This window comes from Antechinus flavipes, chromosome 3, assembly GCF_016432865.1.
Source record: "Antechinus flavipes isolate AdamAnt ecotype Samford, QLD, Australia chromosome 3, AdamAnt_v2, whole genome shotgun sequence".
NCBI classification, from domain to species: Eukaryota; Metazoa; Chordata; class Mammalia; order Dasyuromorphia; family Dasyuridae; genus Antechinus; species Antechinus flavipes.
Genome location: NC_067400.1, coordinates 590,516,582 through 590,540,950, shown reverse-complemented (window position 1 = coordinate 590,540,950; position 24,369 = coordinate 590,516,582). Strand labels below are relative to the sequence as shown.

General features: G+C 37.7%; 1 protein-coding gene across 2 annotated transcripts in view; it reads left to right on the top strand.

Moving 5' to 3' along the window:
* Positions 1 to 24,369, top strand: part of LOC127555843 (forkhead-associated domain-containing protein 1-like) — a 111,434-nt gene that overhangs the window by 38,319 nt on the left and 48,746 nt on the right. For both annotated transcript variants that reach the window (XM_051988501.1, XM_051988502.1), the window contains exons 10-13: positions 12,677 to 12,746; positions 14,239 to 14,345; positions 16,059 to 16,218; positions 17,445 to 17,544. In XM_051988501.1, coding sequence (XP_051844461.1) covers positions 12,677 to 12,746; positions 14,239 to 14,345; positions 16,059 to 16,218; positions 17,445 to 17,544 — 437 coding nt within the window. The remainder of the gene's footprint in view (positions 1 to 12,676; positions 12,747 to 14,238; positions 14,346 to 16,058; positions 16,219 to 17,444; positions 17,545 to 24,369) is intronic.

Sequence of the window (24,369 nt, the reverse complement as noted above, 5' to 3'; positions counted from 1 at the left end):
TCTCCAATTTATTTCATTCCCAATCCACAAGCAACATCTGATTCAGTAAAGGCTTATTTGCCATTCCTTCAGGGGTGTTATGATTCACAGCTGTGGGGGCTTTTGGAGAATTGACCTGCCCCTTCACACTTAGGCATGGTCCTTAACAATTCTAGAATTGGGAGGGGCAATTATGCCATAAGAGGCAGTGTGGAAGCCAGAAAGTCTTGGATTCAAGTCCTAGTTCTAATACAAACTGACTTTATGACCCTGGACAAGTTACTTAACTTGATGCAGCTCAATGATGCAATGGCCAGAGCAATGGGCATGGAGTCCAGAAAACCTGAGTTCAAATCTAATCTCAGATACTTACTAGATTTGTGACCCTGTTAGGCATTTCATTTAGCCTTGTTTTTTTCATTTATAAAATGGGGATAATAGCACCAACCTCTCAGAGTTGTTATGAGGATCAAAAGGAGATAATATTGGCAAAGTGCTTTACTAGGGTTCTTGGCACATAGTAGGCACTATATAGATGCTAGCTATCATTATTATTACTATTATTATCATTATTGTTATTATTTTTAAGCAATCAACTATGTGGCTCAGTGATAAAGCTCTGGTCTTGGAACTAGAAAAACTTATCATTGTGAGTTCAAATCTGATCTCAGATACTTTCTAACCATGTAACCCTGAACAAATCATATAACCCTGTTTGCTTCAGTTTCCTCATCTGCAAAATGCGCTCTATATGGCAAAGAATTCCTTCCCCAAAAAAGGATCACAAAGAGTTGGATTCAGCTAAAATGATTCAACAACAATAATTCATTAAAACTTTAAGTTGCTGAGATGTTACCAACCTTCATTGCTAGAGGAATTTCCAGTATTGGCGAAATCCTAGATATAGTATTTTGGGGGGTTTTGAAGGCAATTGGGTGGTTACTTGCCCAGGATGACACAGCTGGTAAATACCGGAGACCAGATTTGACCTGGTGCTCTATCCACTGTGCCATTCAGCTGTCCCATAGGTATAGTCTTTATCCTATTGTAACCATGATTCATTTTTGTCTGTTTGACTTTTATATCCCAGTGCCTGGCCAAATGCCTGATGCAAATGAAGAGCTAAATAAATGTGCTTAGAGTGGTTGATTGATTGATTAGTAATTAGATCACTTGGTTAGAATATTGTTTCTAAATCTTAGAAGCATCTTTAAAAAAAAAAAAACAAATCTGCAAAAAAATATTATCCCAAACCCTTAATTTAAAAAACAAATAAACTTATGCTGTAATAGGAAGAGCACCAATTCAGTCAGAGGTCCCAGCCTAAAAGTGTCTACTCTCTGCTGTGTGACCTTGGCCGAGAGGACTCTCTTAGCCTCAGTTTCCTCATTTGTAGCATGAAGAACAGCTTCCTTTCAAATTCTCATGATTCCTTTATCTGGCTTTTCCCCTTCCCTCTTGTCCTTTCTAATTCAAATCCCTGTCTCCTGAGTCACAAATAACCTCAGGACCAAGATTGCAAAAGTCAAAAAATTTAGGTATAGTTTAGAGTCCAGAGACAGAAGGGACCTCAGAAGGCAAGGAATCCAAACTCCATATTTATAGATGAGAAAATGGGGGAGATGAAGTGACTTATCCACAGTCATACAGTTAATAACTATCAGGAAGATTTGAACTCAGATTGTTCAGAGCTGGAGTTCTTTCTATTGTGCCATACCACTACATCAATAAAAGAAAATTCCCGACTTAAATGTAGATGTCCTCTCAGCAGCTTTCTTCACTATGAGCCAAAGACCAAGATCTACCTTTGAACCCAGGTCAGTCACCTCTCCAATATGCCATAGGTCACAAAGGGCAACAGGTGGCAGAGTGGGCACTACAGAATAGCCCAAATTCATCCCCACTATTAGAAAAAAGAAATCCTGGTGGCCATTCTTTCTCCTTTGTAATAATCCTAATACCCATCATTTATAAAGCACTTTAATATCTGCAAAATACTTTACATATATCTCCCTGATCCCCACAACAATCCAGGGAGGTAAGGTCTATTATTATGTCCACTTTACAGATGAGAAAACTGAGACAGATTTGTCCTGACTCACACAACTAATAAGACAGAATTTGAACTCAAATGTCCTTGAGAGTCATCTAGGGTCCTATCAGCTCTATTACTGAGTCACAGAACAAAATGGGATTTCTCAGAGTTTTCCAGCTCTCTCCTTAGCTTCTCTATTCTTCTCTACCCCTGAACTTGGTTACTTCAATATTCTTTCAAACATTCTGATTTCCATGGACAACAGTCTCCTCCCTCTTTCCTTTCATTTCATTCACGCACAGTCCCAGAATCATACTCCAGCTGCATGGTCCTTGGCAAGTCCCTTAAAGTAGGCAACCTATTCCTGCCTCAGTTTCCTCATCTAAACAAAAGGGATAATTAATTGGACCTACCTCCCCGGATTGTTGTGAGGACAAAATGAGATAATATTAAGGTAATATTTACAAAGCACCTGACAAACCTTAAAGTGTTACATAAATGTTGTCACCATTAACAATAATTATATGATCCATCTTTTTGTTAATTGTAACTAATCACACTGTTGTAACTAATTATATTATTATATTGTTGATTTTAATTTATTTTATCATAACTAATAATTAGATTGTTAATGTTATTGATTATGATTAATTATATCATAATTAATAGTTACATTATTAATTATGATTAATTACATCATCAATAGTTATATCATTCATTTTATTGTTGATTGTAATTAATTATATTGTAGTTAATTATTTTATTGTTAATCTTATTGTTAATTGTAACTGTGTTATTCTAGCTAATAATTTTTTATTCTTATTTATTATTTATTGTGGTTAATTATACTAGTGATTATACTACTAATTTTATTATATTTAATTATATTATGGTTGTTCATGTTGTTAATTTTATTCTTAATTCTAAGTAATTATATTATAGTTAATTATACTATTGATTTTATTAGTAATTATAATCAACTATATTAGTAATTGTATTAGTAATTTATTATAAATTAAACTTAATTGTGGTTAATATTTATATTATTAATATAATAAATAATAATGTTGAATTCAAGATCACCCAAAGATGTTTAAAAACACTATTCTCAAGGAACTCTCCAGTTCTCTCATCCGGCTGTCACCTGGCTGTCTTGCCATCTTTCCCTGTGCCTCAGTGCTCCTAAACCTGCTCTTGGTCCTCAGTGTGATCTTTGGATCTTCCACTCCCAGTACTGGCCCAGTCTGTCACCTCTACTCTTGCTTCCATTTTGTCTCTTCCCAGTTTTGGCCCTGTTGTCCATCAGTTCAATGCCGCACTGCCTTCTTTTCTTGGCGTCCTTCTCCAATCCCCTTTCTCCTTGCTGCTCATGACTTGTCAAATTCCATACCTGGAGTACTTGCCTTTTTTTTTCTATTGCAAGAAAAAAATCATCTGAAACAGCTGGAAGAACAAGGACTCTGGAGTCAGAAGCTTTATCCCTCCCTCTTTCCTCCAAAGACTTACCCTTACAGATATTCCCTGTGCTCTAATTGTTCATTCCTCCCTTTCTTCTTCCTTTCAGTCGCTCCCTCACCATATGGTTTCTGATGTCATCACCCAACTGAAACTACTCCGACCTTTTAATTGCCAAACTTCAGTCCCAATATTCCCATACTCTTCTGTAGCATTTGATGCTTTCCCTGCAAACTCTCCTCTCTTACTTTTTTCACCTGGATTTCCTCTTACCAATCTGATCTCTCCTCAGTCTCTTTGCTGGCCTGTCATCCATGGCATGCCCCCTAACTGTGAGTGTTTCCCAACATTCTGTTTTGTTCTCCTTTTTCTTCTGCCTTCGTATTCTCTCTTTTTCAGTAGCCTCATAAGCTCCCTTGGGTTTAATGATGGATATAATATAACTCCTAGATCTCTATATTCAGCTCCAAACTTCAGCTCCATATTGCCAATTTCTAAGTGAATGTCCCAGAGACATCTTAAATTCAATATGTCCCAAACTAAATCCATTATCTTTTCCCTTAAAACCATCCCCTTTTCCATATGTTTTTATTTCTTTCAAAGCTTCCACCATCTTTCCAAAATCCCAAATTCGATTTTGTTTGTTTGTTTCTAGGATTTTTCATCCTTCTTTTAAAAAATTTTTTGTTAAAGCTTTTTATTTACAAAACATATTCATGGGTAATTTTTCAACCTTGATCCTTACAAAACTTTCTGTTCCAAATTTTTCCTTCCTTCCCCCCACCTCCTCTCCTAAATGGCAGGTAGTCTAATACATGTTAAATATGTTAAGATATATGTTAAATCCAACATATGGATATGTATTTATACATAATTGGATCAAGAAGGAAAAAAACCTGAGAGAAAACAAAATGCAAGCAAACAGCAGAAAGAGTGGAAATGCTATACTATAATTTACATTCAGTTCACACAGTCCTCTCTCTAGGTGGCTCTCTTTATCACTGAAGAATTGAAACTTATTTGAATCTTCCCTTTGTTAAAGAGAGCCATGTCCATCAGAATTGATCATTGTATAGTCTTGTTGCTGAGTTCTGCTCATTTCACTCAGCATCAATTCATGTAAGTCTCTCCAGACCTCTATGAAATCATCCTGATGGTCATACCTTACAGAACAATAATATTCCATAACATTCATATACCACAATTCAGCCATTCTCCAGTTGATGGGCATCCACTCAGTTTCCAGTTCCTTGCCACTACAAAAAGGACTGCCACAAACATTCTTGCACAGGTGAGTCCCTTTCCCTTCTTTAAGATCTCTTTGGGATATAAACCCAGTAGAAACATTGCTGGGTCAAAGCGAAAATGCCAAATTCTTAACCACAGTACTTCCACCTTTCCTTCACCCCACATGTCTACAAGGGTTGCCAAATCTTGCTTTTTCTACCATTACAACATCCTTCATATCTAATCCCTTCTCTGCCATCTTAATTTAGCTCTCATCACCTTGCATCTACATTAGTAACAGTTTCCTAATTGGACTCAATGCCCTAAGTCTTTCCATGACAGTTCATCCTACACACTGCTACCAAAAGAACTTTCCTTAACACAGACCTGGTTGTACAACATCCCTATTCAATCAATTTTAGTGATTTCTTCTAGGATACAACGTAAAGTCTTCTGCTTAGATTTTATACACTCTGACCTCAACCTAAATTACTACATTCATGAATATTACCCATACTCCTACACTCCATGATCCATTCAAACAGGTTCAAACCATGTTCTTTACACACAACTCTTCTTCTCCTGCCTCCCTGCCCTGGTCATCCCTCTTGCCCAATATGCCCTCCCTCTTTATTTCTGCCCCATACTCTCCTTCTTCCTTTAATATGTAGCTCAAGTCTTATCTTTGGCATGAAGCCTCTTCTCATCTCCCTCAATTATCATTGCCCCCCCTTACCAAGCTACCTTGTATTTGACTCTTCTTATATATATGCCCACATAGTGGGCACTTGATAAACATTTAATTGATTAATATATGTTGTTATTAATGTTTATGTTTCTGCTGTATCTATTCTTATAGGTACTTTGTGGCATTTAAAAAGGTTCAAGAGATAAAATTTCTGAATAATTTAACTATTTTTTGTTGGGATACGGGCGTCACCTGCCAGTGGCTGCTGGAGGTCTAAACTCAGAGCTGTAGAATGGATCTCTTCATGTAAGAGGATGATGATGACGATGATGATGATTATACAAGGAGATTGAGAGACAGTTGCTGTTCTTTGACCTCTCTCCTCTTCCCTCTGCCTCCAATTTATTTCATTCCCAATCCACAAAGAACACCTGTGTCAGTAAAGTTGCTTTGCAACTATTTCAAGTGTTATGATTCACAGCTGTGGAGGCTCTTGGAGAATTGACCTGCCCCATCACTTAGGCATTTTTTTAAAAAAAATACAATTTTTTTTATTAATAATGCCAGCATGTCTATTAATAAAAGGATGGTCATTTGGCCATCTCTGTTAGACCAGAGCTTCTTAAACTTTTTTTCACTCATGATCCCTTTTTGTCCAAGAAATTCTTACATGATCCCAGATATGTAGGTATATAAAATAGAAATACAAATCAAACATTTGCTGATAATAAATCATATTTCATCATTCCTACATTCAGCTACAAGACCCCATATGGGTTCTCAACTCATGCTATGAGAAGTTGGGTCCTAAGCCAAATACCCCTCCTGATAGTTCGTTCACAGTTGGAAGAGCTGATGTTTCTGAGGATGGTTATTAATTCTGGTTCCTTTGCAATTAGTGATGGAATTAATATTATCATGAGAGGGTGAGCTGAATTACAATGAGGATATTGGAGTACATGATTTGAATCACCCAAATCTTGGTCAAAGAAGCTTATCAATTTCTTTATCATGTGAAAAAAGAGATGTTCCATATTTTCCCAGACCTGTCTAAGCAAACACAATGTAACTGGAATGCACCCATTATTCCAAACCTAGGATCCCTTATATTGTTTTTGATTAGATTTCAGCCATCCTGGCTGGGTAAATCTATGAGAAAGATTTCCGATACTAATTTACTTCTGGATGAAGAAGCAGAAAAGGGAAAAAACCTTTATTCTGATTCAATTAGTTATTGGCAAATGTAAGAAATAATTATTTCTCATACTCCTTTCCCTCATTACAATGTAAATTTCTTATGAATAGGGACTGCTTCATTCATCATATTGTACCTGCAACCCAAGTTCCAGGAACATAGTGAGCACTTGATAAACGTTTAATTGATTAATTGCCTTCTCCTCTGCTGTCTAAAATAATAAATAAAATAAAATAAAAATAAAAAATAATTTTAAAGATACCCAGGGTCTTCATATCTAGGTCTCCCCATTTTTAAAATAAAAATAAAATCCTTCATTAGCCCTGTCATTCCCCCAAACTATTCTTTCTCTCCTCCCTTTGAAAGCCAAACTCCTAGAAAATAAGGACAGCAAGCATTTATATAGTACTTTAATTTGCAAAGTGCTTTTATATGTTATCTCATTAAAAGCTTAGGACACTCATTACCTTCCTTTCCTATCATCTTGTTAATTTCTCAGTCCTCTGTAATCTTGCTTCAAGCATCAGTATTCAATTAAAAGCACTCTCTTCAAAATTGATCATTAGTCTTTTAATCAGCACATTAAATGGCCTTCTTCTCAGTCTGCTTTCTTCTCTGTTTCCCTGAAGCATTTAACACTGTTGATCATCTTGATTTTGAACATTCTCTTTTCTGTGGGTTTTCATGACTTTGCTCTTTCTTGCTTCTTCTACTTACCCAGATGTCCCATCTTCTTTGCTGGATGATTGCCCATGTTCCACCCCTTAACTATGTGTGTAGCCTGGAACTTTTACTTATCTTATCAGTTCCCATGGTTTTGATTATTATCTCATGGTGAATGACTGAAAGATCGATTAATAGCAATTGGCTCTAATCTCACTCTTCTAGGGTTTGACTAGCCCTCTTTCCTCTTCATGGTTCTAGGGATATTCCTGAGAGGTTGGGGAGTCTTTCTCTAATACTATTGACTTAAGTTTCCCTTCTGGTATCTTCCCCTGCCACTGTTAACTACCACTTCAGCTCCATTTAATCAATTAGCATTGATTAGTTGTTATAAAGAAGTATTTGCTTAGAAGTTATGATAATAACAAAAATACAAACATTTTCCCCCAGTAGCTGGGGGACACATTCTCTCCCATACAAGTCAATCTCTATAAAAATTAGCCTCAGACTTAAATTTTTACATCGCACTGGTCCCTTCTTCACTGCCTTTCCCAAAAAAGTTTAGATTTAAATGTAGGCTAGATGAGTCCCTATCTTAGTTATTGATGGGCTATGTCCCAAATGCTGTTTCTTGCTCCATAGAGCATTAATGCTGAACTGGCTGCAAAACCCAGCTTGAGATTCACTCTTAGACCTCTCACTCCCATCTCTTTCTTCTAAAACAAGAACAGACTCTGATTGAGGTCCACATGTCAAAATTACATAGGGAGGACCCATTCCAGCATAATTCTTTTTTCTTACCAGAACGTTGCCAGGCAGAAATTGAATCACAAAAGAAGAAAGAGATTCCCTTTTGAATGTACCCCAAATTCTAGCTAGGGAGCTACTCAGAGAAATTCCCTTTCACTAGTTAGCAGACAAGAACCAGTTAAAGAATGTCCACACGCATTCTGAAGTCCACATAGGGATTGCATCAACCACAATACTGTACATGCTCATAAGGACTGGTCCCATTGGCTAATCCCACATTACATATATAGCCAATCCTATTCTGGCCCCTGAAATCCAATGTCACATAGCCAACTACCCTCTGGATATTGCCAACTGAATGTCCCATTGATATCTCAATTCAACATGTCCAAACAGAACTCATCTTTCCCTTAATTATACTTCCCTCTTTTATTGGAAGACATCATCTCCCTCCCTGTCACTAATGTTTGCAACCATGGATATATCTTCACCTCTTCATACTCTTTCACCTCCCTTAGTAAATTGTTTGCCAAATCTTGTCATTTTGTCTTGTCTCCCTTTTCTCCATTCATCCAACCACAAATTTAGAGTAAGAGGGACTGGTACAATCCCTCATTACCTTTCACCTCTTTGCAATCACCTTCTGACTTGCTTTTACACTCCTGATCTCTGCACTGTCTAGTCCTTCCTCTGTACAGCTGCCAAAAGGTCACTTCTAAAGCATAGTTCTGACCATGTCATCTCCCAGCTCAAAAATTCCAGTGACTCCTTGGTACTTATCAGATAAATTCTTCCACTCAGTATATAAAGCCCTTCACATTCTAACTCCAATCTACCTTTCCTGGATTTATTATACATCATTTCCCTCTAAACACTCATCTTGTAGACAAATGGTGTGCTCACTGTTCTGTTCCTCCCATTCCATCTCTCAACCTTGGGCCTTGGAACAGGTTGTTTCCCATCCCAGAAATCCAATCGCTCCTCAGTGTAGGACACTGGAAAGAGCTCTAGAATCAAAGAACCTAGATTTGGTTCTCCCTTCTGATTTTATTGTTGTTCAGTGGTATTCTTTATAACCTTTTTTGAAAATACAGGAGTGTTCTTGGCAAAGATATTAGAGTGTTTGGCCATTTCCTTCTCTAATTAATTTTATAGATGAGGAAACTGAGACAAGGGCAGCTAAGTGGTGTAGTGAATAGAATGCCAGGCCTAGAGTCAGAAAGGCTAATCTTCCTGAGTTCAAATCTGGCCTCAGACATGTACTAGCTATGTGACTCTGGGCAAGACATCTAACTCCGTTTGTCTCAGTTTCCTTATCTGTTAAAAATGAACTAGTGAAGAAAATGACCACCTATTCCAGTATCTTTGCCAAGAAAATCCAAGCGCAGCCACAAAGAGTCAGACATGACTAAATAACAATAAACTGAGATAAACAAGATTAAGTGATTCACCCACAGTCACCCAGATAGTGTCAGAAGCCAAATTTGAACTCAGGAAGGAGAGTCTTCCTGGTACTAGGCCTGGTGCTCTATCTGTTGTGCCACCTAGCTGTATCCCTTACCCCTCCTACCTCTGATAGCAGCTCCAAACCATGCTGCTTCCTTCTATTCTAGCTTTCCTTCTCACAAGAAACTTGGACTCTATCCTAGACTCTTCTTAGTGAGTTTTAATATTTTCTCACCTAGAACTTCATTTCTTAGTCACTGGTCCCAAATGTCCACAATTCTGTGTTTCTTGAATTTAACCCCAATTTCTTAGCTCCCTCTTTATGTGTTATTATTGCTTCCCACAGAAGAATTCGAGTTCTTTGGGGCTAGCTTGCTTGCTTGTATTTGTACACCTAGTACTTACTACAGTACCTGCCAAAGATTAAATACTTCATAAATACTATATTCTCTTTCTAAATACTTACTTATTTATCTACCTATCTACTGTTATGTGATCTTGGACAAGTGACTAAACCTCCCTGAGCATTGGTATATAAAATAAATAAATAAAATAAAAATTTATACATAAAATAAATAAATAATAAAACAAATAAAAATAAAATAAAAGAATTAGAATGGATAATTTTTGAGATCCTGACTAGGATCAGAAAACAAAACATCTATATAGATTCAATTTTGAAATGCTCCCCAAAGAAATGAAATCATAATTTAAATGGGTGGAGGAATATTAAGTGTTCATGGATGGACCATGCCAATATCAAAGTTAAAGTTTTAATGCTATACTAATAAAACTGTCAAAGGAATGGTTTATAGAACTCAATTTTTGTTCAGTTATTTTTTAGTCATGTCTAGCTCTTTATGAGTTTGAAAACTCCAAACTCTTTTTTTTTTGAGGGGGTTGACTCAGTTTGTAAGTGTCTGAGCTTGGATTTAAATTCAGATCTTCTTGACTCCAAGCCTAGTACTCTGTACATTGTGCTCCTAAGCTGCTCTAAAATAATAATAATAAAATTCAACTAGAGACATAAAAGATTAAGAACATTAAAGGAACAGTGAAAAAGAGGTAGGGTTGAAAGAGGAAGAGGCTTCTAGACTTTTAATTAAATTAGAAAGCAACAATTATCAAAATCAGTTGGTACTAGTTAAAAAACAAAGAGATGAACACCAGAAAACCAGAAATAATGGAACTGAATAATCCAATATTCTATAAACTAGAAAACTCAAGTTATTTAGAAAAGAGCTTCTTATTTCATAAAAATGTCTATACCCTTTGTCTCAGAAATTTCCCTACTAGGCAACCGGAAAGGTTGCTGATAAGAAGAAAGTCCTCATATATACCAAAACATTTATAGCAGCTATTTTTGTGGAAGCAAAGAATTGTAAACAAAATAGAAAGTCATAATTTGGGGAATAACTAATGGTTGTACACAAATGTGATGAAATATCACTGTTCTATAAGAAATGACAAATATGATGGCTACAGAGAAGGCTGGGTAGACCAACAAAACCTGATTCACAATGAAGAAATCAATGTCCATTATGACTGCAGAAGTGGGAATAAGCCCCAAACCATCAAAAATGAGGGTACAAAATTACAAAAGATAATCCTGGCTCCAAAATGAAAGAGGGACAGTCATCTTCAACTCCATTCCTTTGCAAAGCTGGGAGTTCCATAGTTTGGAACATTGTGCATATTTTCTGATTTTGGGGGGGAGTGTATTGATCAGTTTTGTTGCTCTCTCTCCCTCTCTCTTTGTCTGTGTATTTCTGTCTCTCTCTCTATGTGTCTCTCTGTCTCTCTTTCCCTAATTTCTCTGTCTCTCTTTCCTTTCTCCCTCTCCCTGTCTCTCTCTCTCCATCTCTCCCCTTCTCTTCTTACCTCCCCTTCTCTCTCTCCCTCTCCCTTCCTCTCTCCTTTCCTTCCCCTCCTCTTTATCTCTCTCCTTTCTCTCTCTGTCCCTCTGTCTCTCTCTTTTTCAAAAATATTAATTGTTATATGAATTAATTTTCTATAAGAAGGAAGGGAAAGAGTTAATGGGAGAAATTTTGTGAAAAAGACTGACAATATCAATAAAAATTTATTTTAAAAAAAGAATTCCTACTTAAGTCTTTCAGTTCAAGTGCTTCCTTTTAGTTCCTACTTCTTCTCTCTATTATTTTGCATATATTTTCTATTTATTGTTTCTTAATAAAATATGAGCTCCTATATTTTATGGCAAGAACTGTTTAATTTTTTTTCTGTGTCCCTAGTACCTTGCATAGTGCCTGGCATACAGATGACCTTTAATAAATGCATGTTGTTGTTGAACAGCATTGTAGAGTGAGGAGTCACCAAACCACATTATTAAAATAAGATTCTTCTCATTTTCCTGTTCCTGGTTTATCCATTCCTGTTTTGATCAGGCTCCAACTCAGACTTAGTGGCCTGTTGCTTATCCACTGGTAGGATCTGGCCCTCAAGACATATCTACTTGCCTATAATTTTTCCTATTACCTGTTCTCACAGCTTACTTTCACCAGCCATTAGGCCTCACTGCCAAAAATAGCCCATCTGAAACCAAGACAGAATCAGCTTCCTTCCAATATGATAGCCCCATTCTCAGCTCTACCTACAATATGAATATGGGTGATAGAACTATGACTTCCAGGAATAAGTAGGCAACATTCCCTCCATTCTCTTCCCTGGTCTTAGCACATCTTGAGAATTATGATTGGTTCTAGGTACTACATCTTATTTGAGGAAGGACACTTCAGAGAAGAATAAAGTAGGAGGTGAGAATATTGGACACCATATCCTAAAAAGAAGAGTTGAAGACATTAGAATAATTTAACCTGAAAAAAAAAAGGTTTGGGGGTGGAAAAAGGGGACTGATGACTATTCTTAAATATCTGAAGGACTTTTATGTGGGAGGGGGAGAATTACATTTGTTCTGATTGGACCCATAGGGAAGAACTGAGAACACTGGACAAACACTGAGAACAAAATTATAGAGACGCAGATATTTAGGCTAAATGCTAAAGAAAAACTTTCTACAAATGAGAGCTGTCCAAAAGCCATTTGGGCTACCTAGTCATTTTCCCATCATTAGAGATTATCAAGTAAAAACTGGATAATCAATTATCAAAGATGTTATAGAGTCTAGAATTTTTCTTCAGGTTAGCTGATCTCAAGGGTATCTTCCACCTCTGTTATTTTCTGATTTGTGTGATAATTAAAATCATTATTTTTTTAATAGCTCAAAAGAAAATACATAAAGATGTATTACTAAAGACTCTTGCTGCTGGAAAGTCATATGACCATCTAATGTAAGTAATCCTTAGGAGTATTATAGTTTATTTTTCTATGTTAGTTCAAGCCCCCATTCTGGGATATGAAAGTTCATAAAAAGATTTCTAGTTTGTGAGAAATAGGCCAAGTTTTAGTTTGCTAAATATTTAATTTGTTAACCCTTTCTTGTATTCCAGTCAATTAAACATTTAAACAATTTATACTGTAGCATCAAAGTAAGGTATACTGTAACATCAATGTTTGGTGCTCCATTTTAGAAACAGAAATTAGACAGAGTTCCTACTCTTGAGAAGTGTGTGCACTAAGAAAAGAAATTAAAAAGATAAGATGGTCTCTCCTGACACTGGGAGTAGCATTCTCCATAGGAAAATTCCCAGTATGTGTAGAGAAACACTAGAGAACACCAGCAGAGAAGCACATATTTTAAGGCCTTTCCCAGCTCTACATGTTTTAAAATCCTTTCTGGCTGTAAATATCATGACTCTATTCTGAGAAAGCTCCTAGTAAAGGAAGAGATTGTAGAGGATGAGATTAGCCAGAAGGTTAAAAAATAAAATAAGACTCCTTAACATTGTCTGATCTTTATGTTTGGGTTTAGAACCAAATTCCAGTCACTGAATAGACCGATCACTCCTTGATTTTCAAAAGAGATATCAATTTTTTCAATTTACATCAGTTTTCCCATTTGCCCAACTCAAGGTCCAACTTTTTATTTTGCAGAATATGTGGAATTATCTCTCATGCAGAACCACTTCACTCCAGATAATCATTACAGTTCAATAACAAAGCTGTCTTTTCCCACTTCTATTGTTAGCTGTGTAATAAACCTCATCCCTAAGTTTCCTAAAGTTTGAAGAAGTGGGATCAATTGATGTGAATTTAGACACTCATATCACCTCTCTGGACCTCATTTTTCCTTTTTATAAAATGGTAGGATTATATATACCTATGTAAATAGGTAGAGATTATAATTTCTAAAACTCCATCTAAATCTGATATTCCATGTCCTAAGATGCCTCCCAGATCTGGGGTCCTTGGTTCTATGACCATTACAATGACAAAAATTGCTTCAAGTTCCATTATTTCATATAATAAGACCCCCCCCTCCCATCTCTGACAGTCTGTGTCCTAAGTTGCAACTTTGCTCTGATGTTCTATGTTCTAACTCCCTTCTAAATTTAAATATTTTGTATTCTAAGATCCCTTCCAGCTTTGATATTCTCTGCCTTTCCATTCCATGAAGAGTTTTTCTGCCTTCTTTTCCAATGGTTATCAATATTTTCTCAGTATGATACCATATAACTTGCTCTATTTAGTAAAATACACACACACACACACACACACACACACACACACGCACGCACGCACACACACACACACACACACATGCCCTGAAGTCTTCATCAAGCTCTTAAAAAAATCAGTCTTCCAAACCTTGCCTGGAGACAGATTTTTTTCATAGAAAATCACATGGGACTGGGTCTGATCTAACCATTTCATTCATTTAAGGGAAGAATTCTTGGTTGCCCAAAAACAGCTTATCTCTCAGCACGAGCTCATCGTTGCCCTGAAAACAGAACTTTCCAAATTCCACACCAAGATGTCTACAACAAAAGGTATTTCACATATTCCATCATTCAACTGAATATCCCAACATGCCATAAAGATAAAGAAAAGCAAAATGCTTTCTTTGTATATGAAAATTCCAAAACTAAAAAGCCTTTAATGAAATGTTTTCTTGTTTTCATGGTGAGGATTTAACTTATACAGTCTTGTGAATAGAATTCTCGGACTCAAGACTGAGGGACCTCAGGGAAAATTCTATACAATGAATGTTTCCATTATATCAACACCTAAATTACAAATGTTTGCCAGTACTCCTGAAGGAAGCATCTCATTGGAGATAATTGGTGATGCTTTGCTTCCTGCATCTGAACTCCAGTTTCCTCACATATAAAATGTGAGAGTTGGTCCCTTTGAGACTTAGGTTCCAAAGTCTTCTGCCAAGCATGATAGTTTATAATTCCCCTTTTAGTTCTAACAATCTATGCTCTAAGGGCCCTCTCAGCTCTGACATTTTATGTTCTAAAGGCCTTCCCAACTCTGACAGTCTGTGTTTTAAGGGCTCTCCCAGCTCTGACCTTCCAATCTTTCATGTTTCTCTTAGGACAATTTCTATCCAGCTTTAAATGCTATGGTTTGCCTCTAGGTAAAAATTCTTGAAGAGAAATCTTTAAATGTTTTTATAGGAAATGCAGTCTAGGCTTGAAGCAGTTCTATAAATCACAGTATTATAGATTCTTAGTAAAGTCCAGAAAGAAGTCCTATCCTCACCCTACCCCTCAGGCTTTAAGCTATTAGGCCATCTCTCTATCCCTCTAGTTCAGAGATGATGGTTTTATTTGTTTTATGATACAACCCTATTGTTTAAGGGAAAGAAAGTCAGGGAAATGTGCCTTCTGTCCTTAAGCAAGCAGAAGGTCCAATACTTTTTATCTTGTGGTTAAACCAGTTCTTAAAGTTGGATGGGTGAGGGCAAGTAGGGAGGAGCAGGAAGAAAAGCACTCTCTCGTTTCTGTGCCGATGCCAAAAGTTCTGAACCAGCTCCTTCCCCCTCTTTCTCTTCCTCTTTGTCTCCCTGCTTGTTTTTCCATCTCTCCTTTTTTGCATCCCTCTTCCTCTATATCTCTCCGTTCCCTTCTCTTCTGTCTATTTTTCCTTCATCTTCCTTCCCCACCTCTTTTTTTTTCTTTCAGTCCTGATAGTCAGAAGTCCCTGTGGAAAGGGGTAAAGGAGCCTGGTGAGGTGAAAGGGACAGACTCTCATGTTAGTGCCCAGCCATTGGCTTTCCCCAGCTTCAACTTTGGGGGGGGGGGGGTTTAAACTTTTTCTGACCTTTGGTCTCCTGAATCTGGGTCTATATCTGTAGAAAATCCACCAAATCATTTCTGGCTGGAGTCCACTAATATGAACGACTTTTTCTTTCAGTTGTGTAAAATAAAACTATTTTTAGAGGGCCCTTAAACACAGAATGTCAGGGCTGATAGGGCCCTAAGAACAACAGATGTCAGAGCTGGGAGGGCCTTTAGAACACAAAACCAATATGATAAGTCACTTAATTCTTTTGGACTTCAGTTTCCACATCTGTAAAAAGAGGAAATTTAGAATAGGAGACCTCTAAGGTCCTGTCTAGCTCTAGATCTGGGATTTTATGATTCCCTGGATAGCCTTTAAATTGAATTTCTGCCCATTCTGTCATTGTGGGCTAGACAGATTCTCATGCTATCCATCTACCAGTTCTCAGACATGAGTCTTCTTGCCCCTTTCAGCTGATTTTGATGAGCAGCTAAAAACAGAATTGAAGCAGAATCTCTTCCTGATTCAGCAACGGGAGCAGGAGTTGAGTGAGCTGAAGGAGAAGTTGATTCAGATGTCTAACCTGCTGGAGAAAAAGAACAAAGAGATTGAAAACTTAAAGGCTTCTCTAAGGTATATCCCCTAGCTAAAGCTCCCATGGAAGACAGCCCCACAGGAGATACTATGAAGTCCTTGGAGTTTTAAGAAGTGCCCCCTTACACTAATACATTATTGGTGGAATTGTGAATACATCCAACCGTTCTGGAGAGCAATTCAGAACTATGCTCAAAAAGTTATCAAACTGTGCATACCCTTTGTTCCAGCAGTGCTACTACTGGGCTTATATCCCAAAGAGATACTAAAGAAGGGAAAGGGACCTGTATGTGCCAAAATGTTTGTGGCAGCCCTGTTTGTAGTGGCCAGAAACTGGAAACTGAGTAGATGCCCATCAGTTGGAGATTGGCTGAATAAATTGTGACATATGAATATTATGGAATATTATTGTTCAGTAAGAAATGGCCAACAGGATGATTTCAAAAAGGCCTGGAGAGATTTATACGAACTGATGCTGAGTGAAATGAGCAGGACCAGGGAGATCATTATATACTTCAACAACAATACTGTATGATAATCAATTCTGATGGACCTGGCCATCTTCAGCAATGAGATGAACCAAATCAGTTCCAATGGAGCAGTAATGAACTGAACCAGCTACACCCAGCGAAAGAACTCTGGGAGATGACTAAGAACCACTACATAGAATTCTCAGTCCCTATATTTTTGCCTGCCTGCATTTTGGATTTCCTTCACAGGCTAATTGCACAATGTTTCAGAGTCCTATTCTTTTTGTATAGCAAAATAACTGTTTGGACATGTATACTTATTTTGTGTTTAATTTATATTCTAATATATTTAACATGCATTGGTCATCCTGCCATCTAAGGGAGGGCGTGGGGGGAAAGAAGGGGAAAAATTGGAACAAAAGATTTGGCGATTGTCAATGCTATAAAATTACCCATGCATATAACTTGTAAATAAAAAGCTATTAAAGTTAAAAAAAAGAAGTGCCCCCTTGGCTCACCAACATGCCTGAGGGAAGGGGGTGAGGGATAGTAGGAAGAGATCTCTGGCACAACACTTGCTATGGGCCAGAATCACAAATGTAAAATAAAATGATTCCTGCTTTCAAGGAACTTCCACTCTCCTGAACATTAGACACCTTCAGTTTTGAATGGAAATAAAATTTTTTGTCCACTCTTACCTAGGTCTACCAAAGTTCATCAAAGGGGTCTACAATTCTCTAAATTTAATGCAATTGCTCAATATTAAAAAGCTCCTCTCATTCCCTCTGGCTATAGAAACTCCGCCCCTGTAGAAACTAAAAGCTGCTGCATTATGTGTGATGTGGGGATACAAGTGGACAATAATGAAAAAGAAATGTATATCTTGAATCAAGAGGTGAGTAGCCCTACTGCATGATCTGCTACTGGTGGGAACCCAAAGGTATAGAGGATGAGTTCTTGCTTAGTGATTTCTATCACCTACCATTCAGTCTAATTCAACAAATATTCAAAGCATCGACTATACATAAAAAATGCTCATGTTCTTCATGACTCTCCAAGTCCAGGGGATGTTGTCTCTACTCCTTGGGCAGTCTGATAAAGACTCGGAATCATGTTTTAAATGCATAAAATAAAACACAGCATATTACAAAAAAAAACCAATCATGCTGAAATTCAGTTATCAGATGGAAAATGGAGGTAAAGAAATAGATGAAATAAAGAAATAGAAATTGAGATATATATTTATAGACATAGAGACAGACAGACACAGAGAGAGAGAGACAGAATTATACATACATATATATATATATATATATATATATATATATATATATATATATGTAGTTCTCAGTCTCCAGTTTAAGAATCAATAGTGTCCTATCTCACCAGTCCCAGCAATACTTTTAATATATTTTGTAATTATTTATCTCTGTATATGCTGTTCCCTCTTCCAGACTCCATTAGAATCCAAGCATTTAAAGGATAGGATCATTGGATCATAGATTTAAACCTGAAAGGAACATTAGAGACTGACTAATACAAATCTCCCACCCCACCGTATTTCACAGAAAAGGAAACTGGCATCCAGAAAAGAATCATAGGGTGCTGGACCTAGAGCTAGATCCAATTTCTGAGAATATTTTGTACAATTCCTTTATTTTCCAGATGAAAAAATGGGAGCCCAGAGATGTGTCTGGGTCACATGGGTAGTAAGTGATTGACAGGAGATTTGAATCCTAGTCCTCTGAATCCAGAGCAACTTTTTTCTCAAATATCACTCCTACTCTTTTTTATCATCTTATTTCCCAGCACTTAAGAGAGCCTAACACTAACATAGTAGGTGGTTAGTAAACACTAGCTATGTTGCTTAAAAAGAATTGAGAATACAAAAATGAGAAATGCCCTACTTCTAAGGAGTTCACTTAAGAAAGAAAGTGAATGAGAGAGAGATGCCCCAAAATAAAGGCATTTGTGCACTATATTGTCCCTAATTAAGGGAATCAGGGAAGATTTCTTGGAGGAAAGATGGCAGCTGAGCTGGTCCTTGATGATAGAGAAGAGGGCAAAAAAAAAAAAAAAATAGAAACAAGAGCAAGGAGGGGAAAGCCATTCCAGTTATGAGTAAAATGACCGTGACCAAAGGCAGAAGCAAGAATGGACAAAAGGAGAAGAGAAGCCAGTGGTTATTGTAGTCTATCTAGATCACAGAAAACATGGAAGCAGACTTGTGGAGTGGTCAGAGAGCTGTTTTCAAAGCCAGAAAGGGCTGAGTTCTAGTCCGGCTTCTGACATGTGTCCAGGTAAGTCATTTAACATCCCAACATTCTAGGAGACTCTATAGGTAGTTATGCACCCAGTATCACTGAAATCCTAAGACCAATCCTTATACCCTTATTTAGTACATTTACTTATGTGTTGGGGGAAAAAAAGGAGTGGATGACACCATGGAAAAGTGAATCTTGGAGTTGGAGAACCTGGTTCCCTAAAGTGATTTTGGAAAAATCATTTTTTCTTATGTGGAACTCAGTTTCCTTTTCTGTACAATTTGGGTTTGATTTTATCCAAATCCCTCCCAGCTCTGAAGCTGTGATCCTAGAAAACCTCAGAGGTCCTTCCAATGCCAAGATTCTTTGCTTAGGAGAAGTGGGGTAATGAGAGAAAGTCAGGAAAACAGAATTGGAAAGATCTCCATTGCAAGGTGACACACAGATCCCACTGCTGGGCATGTGATGCAAAAAATTGTCCTTAATAAGCTAACTGGAGGATGCAGTCCCATCCTAAGGCATCAGCTTTCTCAGCCACAGCTAGGGAAGAGAAATGTTTATTTCCCAGTCTGGTTAGATTGAATGGAAATCAAGGCACCTAAAATAAAACCTTTTGAGTCAACATTGAGAAGCCAGACCAAATGTCTCAATCAGATTTCTCAATTTTCTCTTTGGCGTCTTTCCTCTGACCTCCACAGCTACTAGGGGGTAGGGACCGCCTCTGCCAATGCTTGTCATGGGAGCTAGAATGAAAAGCAATGCTTCATTTCACTTTCTCAAAGCTAATTTGAGATGGAGAAAGTACTTAAAATCTAGCCATAGCTCTGGGGCTCAGCTCTAACAACCTGGCTACCCCCACCCTCGCTTTACCCTGGAGCAAATAGGGAGGAGGGTTGGAAGGAGAGGAAAGGGGGGAAGGGAGAAATGGGAAGCAAAAAAGAAAAATATTTTCTAATTCTGGATTTCAAACTCGTTCCCCTGCCTGCTTTCTAAGGCAAACCAGGCTAAGAGGCTTGAATAGAATATCAGAAAATCTTTAAAAGAAATTCCCTTAAGGATATGAGAAGCAAAGTAAAGTGATAAATGGTGTTGAATCCAGAAGACTGACAAATCATTTAACCTCTCTTTACCTCAGTTTCTTCATCTGTAAAATGAGAATAATGATAGCATTTACCTCGCAAGGTCATTGTGAGGATAATATTTGTCAAGTTCTACAGATTTTCTCTGGGCAAGACACTTAATCACTGTCTACCTCAACTTCCTCATCTGTCAAATGGGAATAATAATAACACTTACCTTCCAAGGTTATTGTGAGAATAATATTTATAAAGTACTTTACAGACTTTATTATTCTATTATGACTCTAGGCAAGACACTTAATCACTGTCTGCTTCAGTTTCTTCATCTGTAAAATGGAAATGGTAACAGTACCTACCTCCCAGGATTATTGTGAGGATAATATTTGTAAAGCACTTTGCAGGCTTTTTTATAATTGAGCAAATCACTTTCCTTTCTTTGGGCCTCAATTTCCTTTTCTGTACAGTTTATGTTCAATTGCATCCATATCCCTTCCACCTCTGTAACCATGTGGCCTTGAGCAATCCATTCTTACTCTTTTTGATATGTTTCTCCTCTATAAAATGAGGTACCCTCTCAGGCCCCTTCCAGCCCCAAAACATATCATCCAGATATGTTACAACTATCCGGAAACAGGAATTTTAGTGGAAAAACTCCCAGAGGCTGGAAGCTCTGAGTTCGAGTCCTTACCTTGACACTAAGTGTCTTATGTGACTTTGAGACAATTCCCCTCTGGGCTGTGTCTCATTTTCCCCTCTAAAGTTGGAAGGGTCCGAAGCAATCCCTATGGACTCCAAAGCAATCCCAATAGCAAATTCCAATATTTTTGCAGGAAACAACATCTGCAACCAAAAAAAGAACTTTTGACTGAATGTAAATCAACACATGCACTGCTTTTTTTTGCCTCCCCTCCCCCCCCTTCCCGCTATGGTTTTTCCCTTTTGCTCTGATTTTTCTCTTCCAGTATGATTCATAAAACAATATGTATTAACATTAATTTTTTTTTAATTGGAAAGGGGTTGGATTAAATGGCTGACAAGATTTCTGCCAGGTCATGCTATGAATCTGTTAAGATCTCACTGAGCAATCATCCTTATCCCCACCCAGAGTCTTCCCTCTCCAGTTAGATTGCATGCTTTTTGAAAGCAGAGTCTGTGTTTTGTCCCTTTTCGTTATCTCCAACATAAAGAAGAAATTTAATACGGATTTAATTGAAAAGATGGATAACATTATAGGCAGCAACCATGTTGTTGTTGTTATTGTTCAGTCATTTCAGTTATGTCTAATTCTTCATGACTCATCTTGGCAAAGATGTTAGAGTGGTTTGCCATTTTTTTGTCCAATTCATTTTACAGCTGAAGAAACTTAGGCACACAGGGTGATGACTTGCCCAGTATCATACAGCTAGGGTCTGAGGTTGGGTTTGAGGTTTGTTTTCCTAACTCCAAGCCCAGTGTTCTATCCACTGAATCACCCACCTGCCCGATTACTTATTGAATTGACTTGATCATATGGAAAACGTTATAGACAACCATGTGGATCTCTTATTGTCTAATCAATAAGCATTTATTAAGCATCTTACATTGTGCTAAGCTCTGGGGATTCAAAGAAAGGTAAATGACAATCCTTGTCCTCAAAGAACTCCTAATCTAATGGGAGAGACAATATATAAATAACAATGTATAAAACTATGTACAGGAAAATTATATATAATGAAGGGAAAACACCATAATTAAGAAGAATGGGGGAAAGGGATTTTTTTCTTGAAGAAGATGGAATTTTAGCCAGGGCTTAAATGAAGTCAGGAATAGGAAGAAGAGTTAAGAAAGGAGAGTATAAAGTCTTCAGAAGAAAGCCATCGGTGGAAGGAGCACAGAATTTGGGATCAAAGGACATGGGTTCAAATCTCGTTTATGAAAGCTTTAATATCAATATGCCTCATTTTCCTCATTTGTAAGAGAGAGTTCGACTTGAAAAGCCACATAGAAAAGTAAAAACAGCACTGACTCTGGAGTCTGAGGACTTGGGTTCCAATACTCTCTGATGTTTCCATCTTGTGTGATTTGGGGCAAATCACAGCCTTCTGGGATCTTAGTTTACCTTTTCTGCAAAATTAGTGGATTGGAATGAATGATTTTGAAGTTCCCATCCAACTCTCAAATCCTGTGATTACAGAAGAAAAGAATTGAGATACTGTGAAGAGTTTGACAGACTGAGAACATAGGAATAAATGATGAGTTGAGATCAGATTCAAAAGAAATCATTTTTAGGTACTTGAAACCCTTGAGGATTTTCTGTGTTGAGTTATCTGTTCTTCCAGTCTTGCCATATTCCTATACTGTCCCTGACCTAGCGTGTTCCTAATTGTGGCTTGAAAAAACTAATGCTAACTGTCTAGGTTTCAGATCTTGCCTTAGCAACCTGACTCTATTTGTGTTCTGGATCTTGGCTCAAGAAATTTAATCTTAATTGTCTATGTTCTAGACCTTGGCTTACCATCCTAGTCCTGACCACCTATGTTCTATATTTTTAACCTTCCTAATTCTGACCATCCATATTGATGTTGGTTTAACCATCCTGCTTCTGGCCACCCATGTTCTAGATGTTGGCTTAGTCATTCTGGCCCTGCCTACCAATGTTCTAGGTCTTCTTTTAGCTTTCCTAGTTTTGTCTATCCATGTTCTAGACCTTGGCTTAGCTATTCTGGTTCTGTTCAACCTTGTTCTAACCTTGGTTGTCCACTTGACTCAGATCCATTGATGCTGTCTTTGTATAACATATTGATTTTAACCCTAGATTATAGACAGTGCTTTGACTTCTTTCATTCCTACCATAATGATACATGAGGAAGGACTGGCATCCTTCCTGCTAGTGAGATTTCTTTCATCTTTCATGGGCCAATAGAATAAATATACTTGGCAACCATTTACACCAATGGAGTGCCCAATAATGATATATAAGAAGCTATAATAAGCTATATTAGTGTTCCAGGTACTTTAGATGCCTAGTCCTGTCCCTTTATTTTTCAGTTGAGCCAGAGAAATGATAGAATTTTCTCCAAGATCATATGGGTGATTAATGGTGAAGACTGAATTTGTCTATTTAAAAAGCTCCTCTTAGATGGGGATTTAGTGTGACTTTTCAAAGCAAGGAAGTAGAATCACAACAAACAGAATCTTTGGAAGAGCTTAGAAGGGGAAAAAAAGATAGAGAAAAATTTAATTTAAGACTAAAAGTGAGGACTGAGAGGAAGAGTATTTAGCACATTGGGGCTGACGCCAAAAGTTCAGGAACAATTCCTGTTTTTTCCTTCCTTCTTTTCCAACTCTGGGCTCTCCTTTCCTCCCTCCTTACCCAATCTCTCCATGTGTATTCCTTCTCCTTTACCTCCTCTCACCCCTACCAAAGTCAGAAGAAAAGCCCTTTCCCATGGTCAGGAATGAGAGGGTCTGATCAGATTCAGAGCAATGAATGGAAGAGAACCCCTAGCTGTTACTTTTTCTCCATTTCCAACTTCAGTGGTTTAAACACTTTTTTGCTCTTTGGTTCCATCCCCCCTCCAGATCAACAACTATTCCTTTAAAAGATCTGGGTCATTTCAGGTTAGAATTACCCAAGATGAATGATTTTTCCTTTTGGCTGAGTGAAAGAAAACCAAGTTTCCAGGATGCCTGTTAAGTCACTTAACAGGCTAGTTTCTCCCCCTGAATAGGGGCTGGGTAAAACTTCAGCATGGTGGTTCATTGGATTGAGTGCAGGGCCTGAATCAGGAAGAACTGAGTTAAAATATGGCTTCAGACTCTTGCTAGCTTTGTGACCTTGAGTAATTCACTTAACCCATATTTGCCTAAATGAGTCCACTGTCTTGGCCAAGAAAACCCTAAAGGCAATATTGGCCCTAAAAAGTCAGGCAAAATTGAACAGCAGCAACAACCTCATCCATCCAGTGGGCAAGCAGAGCAGGGGTAAGGTCATTGTTCAAGAGGCAGGCTTTTGCCGAAGACATTGGTCCAAAGTATTGTGGGATGAAGGCTCCATGTTTCAGTCCCAAAAGAATGGAGACTGCAATCATCCACCAAAATAGGTAAATTGAGGCTCAGAAAACCTGGGATAGTCAATGGGGATTAAAATAAAATATCAGTAGCATTTTCAGGGAAGAGAATTGTTTTCTCAGCATCGTACCTATGGCCATCTGCCTTGAGACTTAAGGTTTCTCCACCTCATTCCCACTCCCCCATAAAAGAGTCCTGCTTTTTTAGGGTTATAGAAGTGAGAGCATCAAGTCCAAACCCCTCATTCTATAGAGTAGAAAACTGGAATTTAGAGTGGGAAAAAAATTTGATCAAGATCAGACAGCCATCCTTGAACCCAAGACCTCT